Source organism: Berghia stephanieae, chromosome 12 (genome assembly GCF_034508935.2).
Source record: "Berghia stephanieae isolate SIO BIC M18660-M18661 chromosome 12, UCSD_Bste_1.3, whole genome shotgun sequence".
Taxonomy (NCBI): domain Eukaryota; kingdom Metazoa; phylum Mollusca; class Gastropoda; order Nudibranchia; family Aeolidiidae; genus Berghia; species Berghia stephanieae.
The window spans coordinates 36,436,509-36,439,008 of record NC_088371.1 but is presented as its reverse complement, the minus strand read 5'-3'; the positions used below and the strand labels follow the sequence as shown (position 1 = coordinate 36,439,008).

General features: G+C 41.7%; 2 protein-coding genes across 3 annotated transcripts in view; both read left to right on the top strand.

Moving 5' to 3' along the window:
• LOC144957825 (thyrotropin-releasing hormone receptor-like) overlaps positions 1-2,500 on the top strand; it is a 54,989-nt gene that overhangs the window by 23,222 nt on the left and 29,267 nt on the right. The gene's annotated exons all lie outside the window — the stretch shown is intronic.
• On the top strand, positions 1,676-2,050 carry LOC144957650 (uncharacterized). Its single transcript, XM_078888993.1, has one exon. The coding sequence runs from the start codon at positions 1,676-1,678 to the stop codon at positions 2,048-2,050; it is 375 nt and encodes a 124-aa protein (XP_078745119.1).

The window sequence follows — 2,500 nt, the reverse complement described above, 5'->3', positions numbered from 1 at the left end:
GTAGATCTAGGTATTAAAATTGTCCCAACTATCGGGAGCCTCTGTGGTGTAATGGTAGTACGTCAGACCAGTAATCAGAAGGTCTTAGGTTCGATCCCCAGTCGAGGTCGACTAATTTTTTTGTGATGGTTTTTTTTTTCTTGTGTTTTTCTTTCTTGCTTTGTCTGGTACCTTTTATACCTTTCACTTGTTCAGTTATTTTTTTTTCTTTTTTTTCTTGTACTCTTCTTTCTTGTTTTGTCTGTCACCTTTCATACACACTTGTTCATTTCTTTTTTTTCTTGTACTTTTCTTTCTTGCTTTGTCTGGCACCTTTCATACACACTTGTTCAATTCCTTTTTCTTAAACAGCGGCTCCAAAAATTAGTGTCAGGCCGTAAGTTATGGAAGCTACGCTCTGACACACATTATTTATTAACTTTGAACACAAAAGAGTTCGCTCACCGATTAAACATGATATATGTGACTCAAAACGGTATTATATCGGGATGACTAAACTGATGAAAATTGAATTTATATCTAAAAATACCAGACTTGGGTAATGTTTATACATGTTTTATCAAGGAGGATGAATACAGAATTTTACAACTAGAAACTAACATTACTTATTTTTGACCAGTTTGGCTTGAAGTTGACATTTTTGCATCTGGATCATCACGACATAATACCCGTTTTGAGACGATGGGTTAAAAATGTACTTAATTAATCAACCACCCTGCACGGAGTTTACAACCGGTAAACACACACAGAGAGAGACAGGAATTGTTGTTTTTACTATTACTCATTTACATGTACTGTAATTAACCGCTGATTACTCCGCAATTAAATGGAATCATTACAGCTTTGGCGAGGCTTTTGTTTTGTTATCTGAACTCTTCAGATGGAATAACGAGGTATTCAGCGGTACAAGGACAAAACAGCTTTTTCAAAAATGAGCTTTTATCCACTAAATCAGAAAAGTGAGTGGAGCAGGCACTTATGTTGATAACAACAAGAGATGAAGTGAGTAGAAAAGTGCCAGAAGACAATAGAGAATAACTTTTTTTAGCGGCGGTGGTGGGGTTTGAACCTGCGACTTTATTGGTACGACAACTCCGCCTGGCCGGTGAGAGCGTGACTCTACCGTATGAGCTATCGTGCGTGGATAGCTCATACGGTAGAGTCACGCTCTCATCGGCCAGGCGCAGTTGTCGTACCAGTAAGGTCGCAGGTTCAATCCCCACCACCGCCGCAAAAACCTTTTATTCTCTATTGTCTTCTGGCACTAATCTACTCACTTCATCTCTTGTTAACATCCACTAAACGGTTTCAAAGCGCTTTACATAGACGATAATACATTTTTTCCCCGACAGAGACAACGCTGTTAAAGGCCAGGTATTCATTTTACAACTGAGTACGGTGAGAGATCGAATGTGAGTAAATAGTCTTTTCCAAGGACTCGACTATGCGCTGAGCGAGACTCGAACCCAGGACCGTCCGATCCGAAAGCGAGTGTCATACCACAAGACCACATAGCCGCACAAAAAAAAAAAAAAAAATAGAAAACAACGAGACGTGTACTTTTGTTGTTGTTGTTGAAGTATTTAAACAAATCAGAAAACACCAGTGAAGCTTGGAAACGAGGAATTAGAGGATGTTCAGGTATTCAGTTATCTGAGGAGCAAGATTACTAGAAATGGGAATTCAGAGGCTAAAATTTTTACAGTGGGTCTTTAAAGGGGCTCTTGGTTATATCTGGAAGTCAAAGAGGATACAGATCAAAACAAAGATCAGATTATTCAAATCCAACAATCTCTCCTTGTTGCTATATGGTGCTGAAACACCGAAGCTGACAAGGAGCATCTGCAAAAAGCTTGACATATTCCAAAACAAATGTTTGAAGAGGATACTGAGGATATTCTGGCCAACAATATCTCAAACAAACAGCGGTTTGATGAAGAGAACAATGCTAGAGCCTGTATACCTTCTTCTAAAGAGAAGAAGATGGAGGTGGACTGGCCATGTCCTTCGGATGATCCATGATGCTATACCAAGAGTCGCCCTCAAATGATGGACCCCACAGGGAACAAGGACTGGCCATGTCCTTCGGATGATCCATGATGCTATACCAAGAGTCGCCCTCAGATTATGGACCCCACGGGGAACAAGGACTGGCCATGTCCTTCGGATGATCCATGATGCTATACCAAGAGTCGCCCTCAGATTATGGACCCCACAGGGAACAAGGACTGGCCATGTCCTTCGGATGATCCATGATGCCATACCAAGAGTCGCCCTCAGATTATGGACCCCACAGGGAACAAGGACTGGCCATGTCCTTCGGATGATCCATGATGCTATACCAAGAGTCGCCCTCAGATTATGGACCCCACAGGGAACAAGGACTGGCCATGTCCTTTGGATGATCCATGATGCTATACCAAGAGTCGCCCTCAGATTATGGATCCCACAGGGAACAAGGACTGGCCATGTCCTTCGGATGATCCATGATGCTATACCA

Excerpts from the sequence above, each read along its gene's own strand:
- LOC144957650 (XM_078888993.1), top strand. The coding sequence starts at position 1,676 with ATGGGAATTCAGAGGCTAAAATTTTTACAGTGGGTCTTTAAAGGGGCT.